At 34.7% G+C, this 14096-nt stretch overlaps 4 protein-coding genes across 5 annotated transcripts; 1 reads left to right on the top strand and 3 right to left on the bottom strand.

The window, feature by feature from the left end:
* The first annotated feature begins 47 nt into the window (after positions 1 to 47).
* LOC120277563 (GDP-L-galactose phosphorylase 1-like) lies at positions 48 to 1412 on the top strand. The gene is made up of 4 exons (XM_039284423.1): positions 48 to 338; positions 432 to 617; positions 701 to 961; positions 1083 to 1412. Exons 1-4 carry the CDS (start codon positions 48 to 50, stop codon positions 1410 to 1412), a joined length of 1068 nt encoding a protein of 355 aa, XP_039140357.1.
* Positions 1413 to 3850: 2438 nt separating this feature from the next.
* Positions 3851 to 4793, bottom strand: LOC120276808 (abscisic stress-ripening protein 5-like). Its single transcript, XM_039283521.1, has 2 exons — positions 4556 to 4793; positions 3851 to 4291 (listed from the first exon to the last, which is right to left on the bottom strand). The coding sequence occupies exons 1-2, from the start codon at positions 4724 to 4726 to the stop codon at positions 4109 to 4111; spliced, it is 354 nt and encodes a 117-aa protein (XP_039139455.1). The 5' UTR covers positions 4727 to 4793; the 3' UTR covers positions 3851 to 4108.
* Positions 4794 to 6062: 1269 nt separating this feature from the next.
* On the bottom strand, positions 6063 to 9348 carry LOC120276763 (protein SET DOMAIN GROUP 41). Its single transcript, XM_039283455.1, has 5 exons — positions 8556 to 9348; positions 8426 to 8465; positions 8249 to 8349; positions 8054 to 8152; positions 6063 to 7368 (listed from the first exon to the last, which is right to left on the bottom strand). The coding sequence occupies exons 1-5, from the start codon at positions 9273 to 9275 to the stop codon at positions 6517 to 6519; spliced, it is 1812 nt and encodes a 603-aa protein (XP_039139389.1). The 5' UTR covers positions 9276 to 9348; the 3' UTR covers positions 6063 to 6516.
* Positions 9349 to 9770: 422 nt separating this feature from the next.
* LOC120276795 (thioredoxin Y, chloroplastic-like) lies at positions 9771 to 12153 on the bottom strand. Of its 2 annotated transcripts, none has more exons than XM_039283499.1 (4): positions 11943 to 12153; positions 10982 to 11076; positions 10243 to 10441; positions 9771 to 10121 (listed from the first exon to the last, which is right to left on the bottom strand). In XM_039283499.1, exons 1-4 carry the CDS (start codon positions 12117 to 12119, stop codon positions 10050 to 10052), a joined length of 543 nt encoding a protein of 180 aa, XP_039139433.1. In that variant the 5' UTR covers positions 12120 to 12153; the 3' UTR covers positions 9771 to 10049. The 2 variants fall into 2 exon arrangements, with proteins under 2 accessions (XP_039139433.1, XP_039139434.1); XM_039283500.1 differs by having other exon boundaries at positions 10348 to 10441.
* Positions 12154 to 14096: the final 1943 nt, after the last annotated feature.

The following is a 14096-nucleotide window of genomic DNA, read 5'->3' as shown; positions in this document are numbered from 1 at the left end:
TGATCATGACTTTTATACCTGTCTCTGTTTTATAGTGGGAAGATCGCATGAGCCGAGGACTGTTCCGTTATGATGTCACAGCCTGTGAAACAAAGGTGATCCCTGGGGAGCATGGCTTCATAGCACAGCTCAATGAGGGACGCCACCTCAAAAAGCGACCAACCGAGTTCAGGGTCGACCGTGTCCTCCAGTCCTTTGACCCCAGCAAGTTCAACTTCACCAAGGTCGGTCAGGAGGAGGTGCTATTCCGTTTTGAGGCCAGTGCAGATGGCAAAACTCAGTACTTTGAGAGAGCCCTTGTTGACAAGAATCATTCTCCGAGTGTTCTGGCAATAAACGTGAGAAAGAGATACTTCACTAGTTTCGATAAGCAATGTTGAGCCATCTAGTCTTTTAGAATGAGTTTCTGATTTTCCTTTCATTGGTTGTAGGTGAGCCCAATTGAGTATGGTCATGTGTTGCTCATTCCCCGTGTGCTCGATTGCTTGCCTCAGAGAATTGACCCAGAGAATTTCTTGCTTGCCCTCCATATGGCTGTCGAAGCTGGGAGCCCTTATTTCCGGCTCGGATATAATAGCTTGGGTGCATTTGCCACTATTAATCATCTTCATTTCCAGGTAACTTACCTTGTTGATTACTCACAAACTATGTATAGAATGGCCGTGATTTTCATTGAAAAGTTGTGATTTTACGATGACAGGCATATTATCTATCAGTGCCGCTTCCAGTTGAGAAAGTTCCAACACAAGCAATACCCATTTCTAAAGGTTTAGAGAAGAGTGGTGTGAAGATATCCTATTTGTTGAATTATCCAGTGAGGACCTTGGTTTATGAGGGTGGGAACAGCTTGAAAGACCTTGCTGATTTGGTTGCGACCTCCTGCCTTTGTCTTCAAGAAAATAACATCCCATTCAATGTGCTTATTTCTGACTCTGGCCGGAGGATCTTCCTCTTCCCACAAGTAAGAAACTTTTTTCACTTTTAATGTTGTCGATTTTTCTGAATGTAGATAACCCATTCCTGAAAATAGAAGCTCTATAACAACCTAATGTATCATCTAACACCATCAAACAATTCTGCAGTGTTATGCTGAAAAACAGGCTCTTGGAGAAGTGAGCCAAGAAATCCTGGATACTCAAGTGAACCCAGCAGTGTGGGAGATTAGCGGTCATATGGTGCTCAAGCGAAAGGTAGACTACGAAGGCGCATCGGAGGAGTATGCTTGGAGAATCTTGGCCGAGGTTTCACTCTCCGAAGAGCGGTTTCAAGAAGTGCAAGCTTACATATTCAATGCTGCCGGTCTGGTGGAGTCTGGAAAGCAAGAAAATGACGCAAATGAGAAGAAAACTCCGATACCGACCTCACAACCACTGCCAACTCCTTATCCAGAAAAATGTCTGGTTCTGCAGTGAAGGTGAAGGTGGAGGTGAAGGAGCTCAGCATTGCTGCTTGTTTCTGCTTATCTGTTTCTGGTTTGGAATAAGAAGAGAACTACTATACTAGTCTTCTCTCATGGGTTTTGTGTTTGATGTTTCTAAGATGAAATAAAGTTTAGATTATGATATGTTGTTCTATGGTTTTCTGTAACTGCAGAACTTTCATTGTGTGAACGTATCTTATTATCAAATGTTTAATGTGTTTTCTTTGTTCATTGTTTAGTTGAAGTTCATTTTTAGTCCCTTTCATGTCTTTTATTTAAAACCTGATTTATTCATAAATAATTTTTTTTTTCAAAATGTACAAATAAGTGGGGCAGAGTTCGTGCACATAAAAGCACCAGGACCACTCACACACAATCATTACTTACTTTTTTTAAAAATGTGTTTTTATTTATGATTCAAACTTTTGTTTCAGAAATATATCTTTTTTTATAATTCGAACTCTTATCACTTGTGAAGGGTTTTAATAAAAATCTGACTACTAATAGACCATATGGTTGGTCGTTCATGTAAATAATTCATTTTTTAGTTCAGTAATCAAACGACACATGTTAGGCAATCTATTGATGTTGCATTGGCAAACCTACACATAAAAAAAAGTCTTGAAGGTGCTTATCAATATGTCCTTTCATATTTAAGTGAATGACGAGGAAATAAACCCTTTGGTTCTTTCTTAATCTAGAACCAACTCCTTAAACTTGATTGTCAAGTTAGTGGTTATCTTTAAATGAATAGCGTGTTTATTAGTTAATTCACCACAAATGTTTTTCAACTATTACAAAGAGAGACTTAAAATTTATATATTCATATCAAATTTATAACAACCACTCGAATTTTTTTTTATATTAAACAACAAGCACTCCTATATAAAGTTAATAATCAAGGACGTGCACTGATGTGAAGCATATCCGCAAGTTTAACAATATCGTGCCCTCATAAGTTTTAAACCCAGGTCTTTTGAAGCCAATAAGTCAAAAAACGGTTAATACTTTGGATTATTTTATCTACAATATTTCTTTATTATTATTATTATTTTTATTATTTTTATTTTTATTTTTATTTATTATTTTTTTTTTAAGGTATCTCATCCATTGGCTTTTTAGATTTGTGAGAGACCCTAAGAACCTTGTAGTACATTTTATAGAACAGATGTCTTTTATATAGACACAGGTTTAAAGTCTAAATCACTTAATTAAATTACCCAAATCTTTGTCATTTGCAACAAATGGTTGGTTAAGATGTCACTTTTACCATATATCATAATAAATACCATTGGAAAGGTGGACGGTGGAGATTAAGTTTGATCATGGCTATTAGAATTTGATTGGATGTGGAGGAGTGGGATTTGTGCATTAAGTAATGCTCACAAATATAAATACACACTATATATATATATATATATATAAATGCCTATATTTGTTTAATTTATTAATATGAGATTTTTTTCTGTCTGATATTTTAATTATAACAATAAATTAGAATCAATATTTTTAAAATATTTAATTAAATAATGGCAAAATTGGTAATTTTTATGGTGTGGAAGCCAGCGTGATATTGTGTGACATGGACTGATTCAAGATGAAACTAATAATTGACCCATTCTTATCATTTTGGAAAATAATGAAGTTGGATTCTAATAAATTATTATTATTATTATTATTATTATTATATTGTTAATGTGGATAAATCACTACAAGAGGTTGAATCCTCAATTTCTCATATAAAAATTAAATACTTTAAAAGCTTAACTATTATAATCATAGTATAAATTTTATTCATTTATGCACTATTTGTAAAGTAATTACAGCAATTAGTAACAAATTAAAGCTGACATATTAATAGAAACTTGTAATTAGTAACAAGAGCATACATATTCAGTGTATGCAAAATTGTAAACTATATATTTATAAATATCAAGTGATGATGTTAATGGAAATAAAAGTATAAAACCTTCTACTTCCGAAAAGAAATATCTCGGAACTGTACATACGAACAGTATGTTGTTTATCTGTCAAAATCTTAGTAAACATTTTTTTTTAATAATTCTTTTTCCAAAAAAAATAATAATAATAATTAAAAGTTTTTTCTCCCCTTTTTTCTGCTATTTACTTTTAAATGTTATCAGATTTATAAAAATAAAATTCATTAATGCAGATAGAGAAGGTTATTAAAAATAAATAAATTACTTTTAAAAAAATATGAAAAATTTATCAATAAGAGAATATTAACAAGAACTTTTAATATGACTTACAAAAATAAAAAGACATTTTTTTAACAGAGAAAAATAAATATTCCCAACCTGTTATTTTTGATTTTAAGATTTAAAACAAGATTCCCCATAAAAATAAAAAAATCTGATTTTTCAAATTTGTTTACATAATAATTATGACAATAATTTTAAAAACAAATAATTAACAAAGCCATGATCAAGACTTCACCAAAGAGATCAAGTAAACATTGATCATTAACCACAAGATCAAACCTCAAACATATAAATCCAAAACACTCAAACAACAACACAACCATAATTAAAAACCAAACAACATATATAAAAACCCCTCATATCATCATCATCATCATCATCATTATTATTATTACCATAATATTGCATGAAAGAAGATCAAACCACCAGCATCATCATCATCATCAACACCAGCTCAAAGAGCTCATTAAAAGAGATGGTGGTGCTTCTTGCCTGAAGCTTCTTCAGCCTCTTTCTTAGATTCCTTCTTCTCATGGTGCTCATGAAAAGCATATCCTCCACTTGCCACTCCCACTGCTGCAGCTACTTCCTCTTCTATCTTATGCCTGTGTGCATTCTCTGGGTCCTTCTTTGCCTGATGCTTCTCATACTACTCCAAACCACCATTCCCAATATATAAACATATATTAATTTTTGTTTAATTGAAAAAAAAAATCTATAAACGTCCAATTATCAACCGTTAAATTATATACTGTTTATAAATAATAAATGTTACTATAATATATACTGTTTATCAATATTACTGACTGAATCAAGATCCAGCAGCAGCAGATAATAAATGTTTATAGATTTCTTATCTATTGACGTCCACAGAAAATTGATCAATGATCATATGATGAAAATATATACATACCAGAGCAAAGGCACCTGCAGCAGCAGCACCCATCTCACCAAGGTGTTCCTTGTGTTTGTGATGCTTCTGTTCTTTCTCATAGTCTTCTCCAGTCATCACCTTCCCTTCTTCTTCTTCCTTCTTGTGGTGGAAGAGGTGGTGGTGGTGCTTCTGTCCTTCCTCCTCGGCCATTTGATCTTGATTGAACGGTGGAGATTTGGTGGATGGTGATATATTTGTGATTGTTGAATGGTTGGAGAAGGAGGGGGTGGGGTTTTATAAGGGAAGGTGGTGATTGTATTGGGACAAGTGGACGGTTGAGATTAACTTTGATTGTGGATTTATTGTACTGGATTAATGAGTAGTTATTAGGGGGAGGTGGTTTGTGTTAATCTTGTTTTGGTTTTGGACCGTCCGATCTTGATCGGATGGTGGTGAGTGGGGTGTTTTTGTTTGTGAAAAGGACCGCGTGATAGTGACTGTGCGGAGCCATTGAAAGTAGTCGGCAGATCAGAAATTTTATTTTATTTTATTTTTTAAAAATTTAAAAATAATTCTTTATGTAAAAAAAACTAATATTTTTATGCTGGGATTTGTTTAAATAATATAATAATGTGATGTTATTGAATCTAATATTTATTTATTTATTTATGAATATTTAAAAGATAGGCCAAAATGGCAATGAGATTTGGAAAGGCAATAAATGTGAATCAATATAATAACGTGATGTTATTTTATCTAATATTTATTAATGAATATTTAAAAGATGCATTATGAATCAGTGGCAAAAATGGCAATGAGATTAGGGTAGGTAATAAATGTGAATTTATATTATTTGATGTTATTGTATCTAATATTTATTTATGAATATTTAAAAGGTAAACAATGAACCAGTGGCAAAAATAGTTTGGAAGGCAAAAATGTGATTTACTGGGACTTGGATACACTGAATTTAGTTTGTATTCTATTTGAATATTCACTCTCTTGTTTTTTTTTTTTAACTTATCATATTTTGAAGTTTTCTTGTTCTTTGTTCCTTTTTACTTATCCATTTAAAAATTTTGTGTATTATTAAATATTTTTTTTAAAATTTACCTTTTATATTAATATACTTCTACAACTTCCAATAAATTATACTCAATTATACATTTTTCAAAACATATTTTAAATTAATGTAATATTAAAAAATTAATATATATTTTATAAATTTTAAGTTATCAACTAATTTCAACCCTTTTTTAATAAGTGTGAATTGGATAAAATTGACAAGGAAAAAAAAAACGGGGAAATAGTAATTATAATAACTAATTAAAAATTAAAGCTTGAATATTTCTTTAATAGAAACTAATAATAGTTGGTCAAAAGAACACGTATTGAATAATTCAACGTTATATATATATATATATATATGTCAAGATCCACACAATAATGGAAATAGAACCTTCACCAAGTGACCAAGGAAAAAGTTGAAACTTGCACATGAAGGAAGATATTTCCTTTAATATTTCTTAAACTGATCATTTATATTATTAAATACAGACAAATGAATTGTGTCTAAAGAAACATTGAGTTGAACTTTAATAAGTGACCATGTTTTTTAGTTGAATTGAAACCCCACTAATTATCTCCAATGGATAACTGCAAACACTAAAGTTGCAGACATAATTTGACAGGCCACTATCAGCAAAAGAAAAACTTAAAGAAATTTGGGACCATGACAGCAATGAGGAATGATAATGAACACCTTAACAAACCAAAGTAACCACATAAACAATGCACTTATTATAAAACTTCATGAATGAAATGATCCTGCTCACTTAAAGGAAAACCATAAATCAAGTAGAGTAAAAACAACAGAACCATAAGTGAAAATTCCTCACCAGATAGATAGTATCACTATGTTGCTCCTGAATTTGAAAAATTCGAAGCCGAGAGAGATTCCTCTGAATTGGACTCTGAAAACCTTCAAAGCATGAACAAGCTCAGGCATTCAGAAGAAGATGATTAATATGATCAAGCAAATAAGACTTTGGACCATAGCAAATGCTTGCTAAGTATCTTCCATAATAGAGGCACAAAGTTGCAACTTGGAATAAGTTTCTCCTCTCTGGTTCAATGGTAACTACACTGGCCTTGAATTGAGATTCAAAATGTAAGTCAAGTTTCCTGGAATTTGGATCATCAACTTCTCCGCCGGACTTTGGCAGTCCAAGCCAAGTGAAGTTTAAAGGATGCTCTATTTTCTCCAAGAATGGAAAACCTTCGACCAAAAATGGCCATGTGTTAATAAGAGTGCCGGATATGCGGTTTGAACACCAAACAGATGTTTCCTCAAACTCATTCCATGATGCAGAAGGACTTGTTACATTAATACAATATTCCGCTTTATCTGATTCCCATTTTAAGCTTTTAACAAGATCTAAAATAGCTTCTCCTGCATTTATCCAGAAAAGTGTTGCATTTGCTATCAAAGAAACATCAGATAAGAGTAAGTGGTTTGTAGCACCTGCAAGCAGTAAAGCATATGATGCGGCAGCCCTGCTCATCTTGAAGTTTAAGCTTATGTTTACCTCAGCAAAGTCATTTGCGAGGACTTTATAGGTGGAAGAAAGTGAAATATAAGCACTAAGAGAAAGGTGATGGAATGGGTGTAGCTTAAATTTGTGTTTGTCTCCAAAGCTTTCAGAAAGAAGCATGCTCTCAACCATTTCACAGCAAACCTGGGAATTTCCATCTTCCAAGTATTTATCTATAACTTGGTCTAAGAAGTCAGCAAGCTCTTTGAGTTTGGTATCAACATCATCGTCACATGAATTTAAGGTTCTCAAGTCACTCTGAAACAAGTTATAGATATATTAGTTTCAGTTACATGAATAAGTTACAACTCAGTATAATCAATCATCAGGACTTATCCTTTTATTCTATCATTGTTGTGTATTGATAAGTAGATTCAAATGAATTAGTGGTCTTGCATCAAAGCAGGCTTATAAAAAGGACATCAAATTTTCAAATAGTGCAATCGATGTAAACAAACCAAGATGTACAGAACAAATATGAACAAAAATTAAACACCAATGCCTACGGAATGGCGTGAGTCAATAATCCATATGTTCTAAAGGGGAAGTAAAAAATCCACTTAAAAGTTATTTGAGAGAAAACTCTCAAAATGAATTCTTGCTTGCATTCATTTCCTTTAAACACAAAAGCTCAATACTTCATTGCTACCGCACAGGCTACCAGACCTAAGACTAATGCAACAAGGCTTTTACCGTAATCAAGAATTCAAATGCACAAGCAATGCCATTTGAAGATAAATATTTATGCAGATACTTGCATGTAAACAACTCATACCAAGTCTACAAGTTCATAAACAATGTACTAATACTAATTACTAGCTTTAAGATCATGCCAGTGGAATGTAGCATCATAACCAAGTAAGGCAACCATACCTTCCAACACACCATTTTTTCATTTTCTTAAAGAAACACTAAATCATGTTACATGAGCCTACTGTCTTACACTGATAACACGGTCTACATACTGCTGCGGTGAAGCACTACAACGTACACATGCGCAAACAAATCGATACTTTGACCACAAGTCAGCATGCCTTGCTACCTGTAAAACAGCAAAGATAACTAGAAAAACCAAAGAGATAACAGAAAACCACTAAAGACTAGCAAAGCAAATCAAAACTAAAAACACTATCATTACCTTAGGTTGCAGTAGGTCTACATATGTAATGCAAACCTCCTCATCTTTCTTGATTGGTTTTATGCTACGCACTATAACTTGAGGACCATCTCCACACAATCCTACATTCAAAAATCACAGCTATAACTAAAATACATTAAAAAAAAAAGGTACCATTTTGGACCACCAAAAACTCACCATTTAACAATTGACTTTCACTGCAAAGCCATGCTTTCCACTGAACTACATTCATTGGAATTTCATGAGTTATAATATAAACAATGTGTGTATATATAAAGTATGAATATTTGAAAATTCTTTGATATACCGCATCTGCATCCTGTTCGGGTCCAAAGGGGAAAACTCGGAGAGAACCCGGTTCAAGCGAACCGGGTTCGGGTTCGGACCGGGAGGAAAACTCGAACCGGTAGCAAGCGTTGGGCGAGCAGCTGTGATTGAACCACGAGAACATTGGCCCGTAGATGGCGACCCCAGCGGCGGCGGAGCCGCCGACCTGCACCTCCACGGCGTTCCTTAGCACCGCCCACAACGCAGCCTTCTCGGCCGTAGTGTCAATATCTCCCTCCAATTTCCCGTTTCTCGCGCGAGCCATCAGCGTGGCTCCTTCTCTAATTCTCTCCGCGATCTCACCCTCATCGTCGAGATCGCTAGCTAGCAACCCGCCAATACGAGCAGGCGGAGTGGGAAGAGGATCGGAGCCGAGGGAGTGGAGGAGGCGAAGGGCGAGGCGGAGGTCAGAGGTGCAAGAGTGGGGGGAGGTGGAGAGGAGGCGGCACTCGCCGGAGGAGACGTGGAGGGGGGAATCGGAGGCGGAGCAAGAGGGGGAGCAGTAGAGGATGGAGGCGTTGCAAGAGGGGCATGATGGGAATAAAATCAAATAAGGAGGGGTATTTCGGGAAGAAAGAAGACGAAAGCAAGAGGAGCAGTTGGAGGAGAGGAAGGAGCCGTGGAGGGCGGCGGCGACGGGTGGGACGGGAGGGCTTAGGTCTTGGGCCCGGCCCAGATTTTCGCGGGCTCTTAGTTCCATCCTGACGAAAGGGCAAGTATGGAATGTGTGAAAAATATTCGAAGTTTAATAGTTTATGTTATTTATTTATTATATATATATATATATAATAAATAGAAATAAGGCCAAGATGATTTCAACTTAACCTATTTGAAAATATTTTTCCTACCGAATTGGTCAGTTTTGTTGTATTATTTTTTAGTATCTTATTTATTTATTTTATTAATTTTCAAATATCTCTCTTATAAGTTCCGTTTTAGAAGGGCTCAGAATTTAAATTCTAGAAATGTACATCTCTTAATCATCAAATTATACTATTGTTAAATGGCCACGCTGTAAAATTCTCATATTCAAAGTGAAAACTCGGTTCTTTTTTTAAAAAAAAACATAATTGAAGATTTGGAGTATATATATATATATATAATGATTTGTCTAAATTATTAAAAAACTAAAATAAAATAAAAAAATTATTGGGGAAGAAAAGATAAAACTCCCCGAAAAACTAATACAACAATATTTAAATTTAGCTTAAAGACTGATTTAAACTTAATCAAAAGAGAAGCGCTAAACAAATCACAAGAAAAAAAAAAATGAAATTATTGTGCTCCATGATACAAGCTTCTTCTCAAGTGAAGTGTTTTTGATGCAAAATTGAAAAGCATCAGTGCTGAACTCTTACTTGGTAATTCATCTAAGCTCCATCCTGTCCACAATTTCAGCTTTAAAGACTCCATCCACCATCAGCACCAGTGAGAGATATCATTGACATTGTGAAGTAAAACCATAGTGCACAATTTATTGGTAACTGGTAAAAGGTATATGACTGTATATTCGTCGGATAAGTATATCTTTAGGCATTGCTCCTTCCTGCAAACAAACGTTACCAGGAACCCAACCAAAATAAGTATATGCCACATTAATTGTACTGCAGATAGTAGCCAAGGACTGCTCAAAGAAAAGCATCTAAAGATGAGTTGTCTAAGCTTACAAAACGATCGCAGGACTTCCCATTTATGAAGATGATGAATGTAGGAAGAGCCTCTATTCTATAGTAATCTGCGACACGTGAATATTTATCAGTATCAATCCTCACCACTTCAATTTTGTCCTTCATTATCTCACTAACTGCCTCAAGTTCAGGAACCACTTCCTCAAGAATGGGAACCATGTACTGACAAGGATTACTCCTACAAGAACAAAATAAAATAAAATAAAACAGAGATGCTAGAAAATGAGAGCTGACAAGAAAATGGACAAGAAATATGGAAGTATCAGCATGACAACAATGTCACTGATGAGTCAATAAATGAGAAATTGTATGTTCACATAGATTAATCACTCCAATAGAAAAGGTACAAATGATACAATACCTTTGAAAATTACACAAATCAGAAGTAACTCCAACACAAAAGCCATCGGAAAAGAAGGATTTTAGAACCATGAATACTGATTCAGAAGTCGTGGTGACCTCATTGGTCCAAAAAACATGAATAACAAACATCCATTAAGCTGCATTATGAAGGTTCCATGGCACTCGAAGATTCTCGGTTACCAACAAGATACTACTTAGCTAAACCAAGAGATGCATGTTTCTGCACAACATATTAAAGAACACACTGTAGAAAGAGGTTTTTGAAAGCTCATTGACTGTAATAAAAAGAATTCACTTCAGCTAACAACAGATTGGACTTTAGACTCCACTTCAATGTATCAACACAGCTTCTTACCAGGTTGCATAAAATTCTACCAGCACAAGCTTATCTTTTTCTTTGGTTTTTAACAACTCATCCAATGAAGAAAATGTTTCCTTCATTGCTTGTACCTATATAAAAAAAACAACCAAATAAAGGAAGAACGTCTGCGCAACTCAATCATACCAGAAGGAAGGTACTATATGCACCATACTGTAAGACAAGCTTGAAAAGAAAAATAACTGAAAGAGAAGAAATTCAAGTATCTATACTAAAATAAGATGTGAAAACATAAAACTAAACTAAAATGGAGAAGTCAAAGATGGATTCAAATCATTCAAAAAAATCAGATGGATGGACATGGACAGAATTAGCTGATGTTCCAAGTACTAGTATTAGAGGAAGAATATAGGATACCAGTTTCTATGTTAATCAGGGCAGATGGTCAACAAAGTGCTAATGAACATTTCTATAAAGATGCATTTGATTCACAGTATTTCATCAAAGTTGCACTCATTTGTTAAACCATTCCCAAGAATCACTTCTTAGTAAATAAATTATTATTAAGAGTTTATTGCATATAATTATCTCTTACATAAACTATGCATTAACGAATGCTCCAAGCACTGGTATTTCTCCATAGTCCATGCTAAACAGGGACGATGGTCAACACAAGTGCCAAACGAAATTTCTATATAAATACATTTAATTCACAATTTTCCAACAAAGTTGCTATGTGTCTCTTAAACCATTCACAAGAATCACTACTTAGCTAATAAAGGTTAGAATTCATGGCATATAATCTCCTCTTGTAGGATGATGAACTATATATTAATGATGATGACCATAAAAATAAGAACTTGACCTCTAAGAATCAATGTAGACGAGGAACAAGATGTCCAATAACTCAATTAGCAAACAAAATCATCTAAAGCGAAAAATCTCAAGGATTGATAATATAAAAAAGCACAAATTCAGCAAAAGGGATAACAATCACTCGATGAATAATCCGCCGCTGAGGAATAGTCGCGAGCCGGCGGTGGCTCGACGGGAAAAGGTGCCGTGGAGACGCAGAGGGCAACGACCCAAAGGGCGAGAGCTTGGGCGTGCCTAGAAAGATAGAATGGCTGCAGTGGCAAGAAGGGATGGTCGTGGAGATGGAGGAGAGCGCCATTTTCTAGGGTTTCTCCGCTCAAGCTTCGGTGATGGAACTAAATTGCTTGGGTTTCTCTTATCCGCCAGGGTCACGTGACTAGCACGTGGAGAATGACGAACGGTTTAGATTGAAGTCAATCAACCTTCTAGACATGATGAACGGCCCAGATGCATTATTGTTTCCCGGGCACCTGAAACTTGAAAGCATGGGAACAGAGCTATAATAAAACCCTAATCTCCATTCCCTGCTTCTCTGGCATCGATTTTGGTTCCGAGCTCCGGAGATGGAGCATGATGGAGTTGTTTGGCTTGTGATTAGGCACCATCTCTGTACAAGTAGAGCCCTAATCCCTCTCCGTATCGATTTCTCCAATGAAATTCACGATTATTTTCCCCTATTATTGGGAATTTGTGTAATTTTTTTTGTTTTTGCAGGATTACGATGGGAATCGAAGGTTCTGATCCCTATTCACCCTCCAAGTTCTTTTTTTGGGTTTGATATTATGCAAATATTGCGTGTTCTATGGAATTGTTGAGCTTGAGCCATGGATTTCATTTCTAATTATAGCATCAGAGCCTCGGAATTGTGATTGCTTGTCAGGTATAACCAAATTAAAAATTCCATTGCTTATTCTGTTTATTCTTGTTGCCATTGCTTCCAATCTCTTTTATTGATTCCAAATATGAGTTATTGCTTTACTGATACTTTGATCATTGAGCGCTTGAATAATTTTTGTGTTTTGACCTGTATCAGATTATCTTAGTGGCTTACTTTATCTGTCACACATTTTAACTAGATCTTTGGATATCTTATCCTCATAAAAATTCAAGCTTCATGAATCATAGCTGTTATTTTTCAGTTTTTCTGTGTTCCCATTTTTCCTTCAATCATGTAACCTATGCTCTCGAGTATTTACTATGGGGTACTTGGTAATTGAAGAATCTTTTATATGTAGATTTTTTAGAATTTGAGTTTCTTTTCTGCATTCCCTTTTAAAGTGATTGTTTTACATGTGAGAATTTAGGTTGCTTGCTTTTCTTCTTCATAGAAACAAGATCACATGGTACATATCAATTTTTTCATTTACCTGTATATCAGAATGATTGAAAAGTATCACATGCTAAATTTTTGGAGCATTTAAGCTGCCAAGGATCCATGAAAAGATGCCAGAAATTATCAGCAAATGTCTGCTTTTGTACATTTTGTCTATGCTTTTAAGAATTTTTAGTAACATTATTGCATTGCATTTAACAGCAATTTCCATCAAAGTTACTAGTGCATGAAATCAATTGGCATCTAAGAAATTGTGACCTAGTATGGTGTATGCATGAAGAAGCTTGAGTTGTAAGTGAGGTGTACAGTTCTGGTTCTAGTATCTTCTTTGTTGTCCCCCCAAGCATTTGATAGTTTCAATAAAATGGGAGGGTTACAGCCTTTGGCTGAAGAACAGGAGGAAGAAGAATTAAAGATTCTGGAACATATGAACTTTTAGCAACTCAACTTTGCGAATACCTGGCTGACAATTCAGTTCTCTTTTCTCTTTTGAAAACCCGGGATTCTGAAATAGAATCTGTTGAAGGTTATTATGAGCTTGAAGAGTCTGCAGGATGTTGAAGATTTTGTTGGTGTTGTGAACAAATGTGTGTATGAAAAATGATTGTAATGGTAAAATACTGTGAAATTTATTTGTACAACTGTCAATCATGTTATGTTTTGGTTTTGGGTATATAATATCTTCCTTTGTTTTTATTAAAATTTGTCTGTTGACTCTGTTAATGGCACTGCTAGAGTGAAGGTAAAGATGATGAGATGGATGCATCGGATCAGTCAAATGCAAAAAGAATGCTAAATTGAAAAGGTGATGATGATCTTCCCAGTACTAAGTCAAGATGAAAGGGGGAAATGCTTACTGAGGTAAACTATCACACTTATTTTTAATTGGGATGTTTTTGCTGGTCATGCTTGTCATGTATGTAAGGAAGAATTAGACCTTGT

Source organism: Dioscorea cayenensis, chromosome 15 (genome assembly GCF_009730915.1).
Source record: "Dioscorea cayenensis subsp. rotundata cultivar TDr96_F1 chromosome 15, TDr96_F1_v2_PseudoChromosome.rev07_lg8_w22 25.fasta, whole genome shotgun sequence".
NCBI classification, from domain to species: domain Eukaryota; kingdom Viridiplantae; phylum Streptophyta; class Magnoliopsida; order Dioscoreales; family Dioscoreaceae; genus Dioscorea; species Dioscorea cayenensis.
The sequence above is the reverse complement of the archived record's forward strand: the minus strand, read 5'-3'. Positions and strand labels throughout refer to the sequence as shown.

What these genes read in the sequence shown, in the direction of transcription:
- LOC120276795 (XM_039283499.1), bottom strand. Translation starts at nt 12,119, where the DNA reads ATGGCGCTCTCCTCCATCTCCACGACCATCCCTTCTTGCCACTGCAGC. An exon ending in GTAGAATTTTATGCAACCTG is followed by an intron (nt 10,442 to 10,981) that starts GTAAGAAGCTGT and finishes TTGTTCTTGTAG; the next exon opens with GAGTAATCCTTGTCAGTACA. An exon ending in GGAAGTCCTGCGATCGTTTT is followed by an intron (nt 10,122 to 10,242) that starts GTAAGCTTAGAC and finishes GTTTGTTTGCAG; the next exon opens with GAAGGAGCAATGCCTAAAGA.
- LOC120276808 (XM_039283521.1), bottom strand. Translation starts at nt 4,726, where the DNA reads ATGGCCGAGGAGGAAGGACAGAAGCACCACCACCACCTCTTCCACCAC. An exon ending in CTGCAGGTGCCTTTGCTCTG is followed by an intron (nt 4,292 to 4,555) that starts GTATGTATATAT and finishes GGTTTGGAGTAG; the next exon opens with TATGAGAAGCATCAGGCAAA.
- LOC120276763 (XM_039283455.1), bottom strand. Translation starts at nt 9,275, where the DNA reads ATGGAACTAAGAGCCCGCGAAAATCTGGGCCGGGCCCAAGACCTAAGC. An exon ending in TGAAAGTCAATTGTTAAATG is followed by an intron (nt 8,350 to 8,425) that starts GTGAGTTTTTGG and finishes TTTTGAATGTAG; the next exon opens with GATTGTGTGGAGATGGTCCT. An exon ending in TAGACCTACTGCAACCTAAG is followed by an intron (nt 8,153 to 8,248) that starts GTAATGATAGTG and finishes GCTGTTTTACAG; the next exon opens with GTAGCAAGGCATGCTGACTT.
- LOC120277563 (XM_039284423.1), top strand. Translation starts at nt 48, where the DNA reads ATGAGCCGAGGACTGTTCCGTTATGATGTCACAGCCTGTGAAACAAAG. An exon ending in TTAATCATCTTCATTTCCAG is followed by an intron (nt 618 to 700) that starts GTAACTTACCTT and finishes TTACGATGACAG; the next exon opens with GCATATTATCTATCAGTGCC. An exon ending in GGATCTTCCTCTTCCCACAA is followed by an intron (nt 962 to 1,082) that starts GTAAGAAACTTT and finishes ACAATTCTGCAG; the next exon opens with TGTTATGCTGAAAAACAGGC.